This window comes from Chiloscyllium plagiosum, unplaced genomic scaffold (assembly GCF_004010195.1).
Source record: "Chiloscyllium plagiosum isolate BGI_BamShark_2017 unplaced genomic scaffold, ASM401019v2 scaf_17107, whole genome shotgun sequence".
Classification (NCBI taxonomy): domain Eukaryota; kingdom Metazoa; phylum Chordata; class Chondrichthyes; order Orectolobiformes; family Hemiscylliidae; genus Chiloscyllium; species Chiloscyllium plagiosum.
This window is the reverse complement of record NW_025185189.1, coordinates 190-2059: the sequence shown is the minus strand read 5'-3', so window position 1 is coordinate 2059 and position 1870 is coordinate 190. Positions and strand designations below refer to the sequence as shown.

The 1870-nt window shown below is 47.8% G+C and overlaps 1 protein-coding gene across 1 annotated transcript; it reads left to right on the top strand.

Annotated features, from left to right (window-relative positions):
* Positions 1–622: 622 nt before the first annotated feature.
* Positions 623–1125, top strand: LOC122545538 (gastrula zinc finger protein XlCGF49.1-like; the record flags this gene model as incomplete). The annotated part of the gene is made up of 1 exon (XM_043684522.1): positions 623–1125. A coding segment is annotated over exon 1 (503 nt), but the record flags the coding sequence as incomplete, so codon positions are not given.
* Positions 1126–1870: the final 745 nt, after the last annotated feature.

The following is a 1870-nucleotide window of genomic DNA, read 5'->3' as shown; positions in this document are numbered from 1 at the left end:
TGCAGTTGTTCTTGGGCTTATAATATCGTACTGTAGCATATTGTAGATCTTCAGTAAGAGTGTCAATACTGCACGACAGAGGTCCATTCAGCAACTTGAGTCCATGTGAACTCTTCGTGGAGGTATGCAGTCTGCCTCATAACCCTGTTGGTTTACAGTTACATATAGATCTATAGATCTACAATCTTTGGGATTGAGAGGAAAGAATGTTCCACAGTAACTAGAATTACGTTCAGATTTTCTGTCATGGACTGACTGTGATGACCTTTGCAATCACTTCACAGGAATATTACAAGAGAAGAATTTGGCGGCAGAAATCTCAGACCAAACATCAGATCAAAGTCTGACAGTCACTTGATTCACGAGGACGTGGATATTGATGGCCTTGAAAACAAAGGGGAGAAGGTCTGTCAGCTTAGTGAGGTTTTAAACGTCAGTGTGACTGGAAACTCAGAGTCTCACATACCCACACACCAGAGTAGTGACTGGAACATGCTTTACAGACTGAATGAGAGTGTTCCAATTATCAGAGGGTTCACCAGTAACACCACACACATGCTGTAAGCGTGAGCGAGTTTTCAACTGATTGTTAAGGTCTGAGACAGACGAGGGCACCTGCACCATGGAGAAACCGTGGAAATGTGGGGAGTGTGGGAATGGTTTCCCTTCGCCATCTGTGCTGGAGATTCATTGGCGTTTGCACACCGGGCAACGGCTGTTCACCTGCACTCAGTGCAGGAAAGGCTTCTCTCAGTTACACCATCTCCTGTCCCACCAGTGTGTCCACACCAGCAAGAACCCGTTCATCTTCCCCGTGTGTGGGCAGGGCTTCACTCAGTCACACCAAATGCTGCCGCACCAGCGGATGCACACCAGGGAGAAACCGTTTTCCTGCTCCGTGTGCGGGAAGGGCTACACCCAGTCGTATCACCTGCTGCTCAGCTTCCGCGTCCACACTGGGGAGAAGCCGTTCACCTGTCCCATGTGGAGCAATAACTTCTGTGATTCCTCCACCCTGCGCAAACACCAGCGCATCCACACCAAGGAGCGGCCGTTCACCTGTCCAGTATGTGGGAAGTGCTTCACCCAGTCGTGCAACTTGTGGAGACACCAGCAACTTCACAAGTGAGATGGTGCAGGGATTCGGGTTGGACTCTGCTGTTACCGCTGCTGAGAGTCACATCTTGAACCCTGTTTAATGGGTGAAGTAGGAGGGGTAAGGGGTTCCTTTATGCTGAATGGACGCTCTCTCACCCACTTTACTTCCAGTTGGGGCTGACGCTCTCTGAGCCTGGGATTTTCCCCCATTCTCACCCCTCCACACATCAGCATATCATTAGACTATAGGAGCAGAAATTATGCCATTCAGCCCATTGAATCTGCTCCACCATTCAATCATGGCTGATACGTTTCTCAACCCCATTCTCCCCGTAATCTTTAATCCTCTTGATACTCAAGAACCTAGTTATCCCATCTTAAATATATTTAACGATCTGGCCTACACAGCTTTCTGGGGCAGTGAATTCCATAGATACACCACTCTCTGTCTGAAGAAGTTCTCCTTATCTCCGTTCCAAAAGATCTTCCCTTTACTTGAAGGCTGAGCCCTCGGCTCCTATTTTCTCCTACCCATGGAAATATTTTCCCAACATCCACTCTGTCTAAGCTGTTCAGTATGCTGAAGGTTTCAATTAGTTCCCTTGTCATCTTCTAAACTCCATTGAGTACAGACCCAGAGTCATCAAATGTTCTTCGTATGTTAAGCTTTTCAATCCTGGGACCTTTGTCATCAACCTCCTCTGAACATGTTCCAGGGCCAGTACATCCTTCCTGAGATATGGGGCCCAAAACCGTGTACAGTACTCCAATT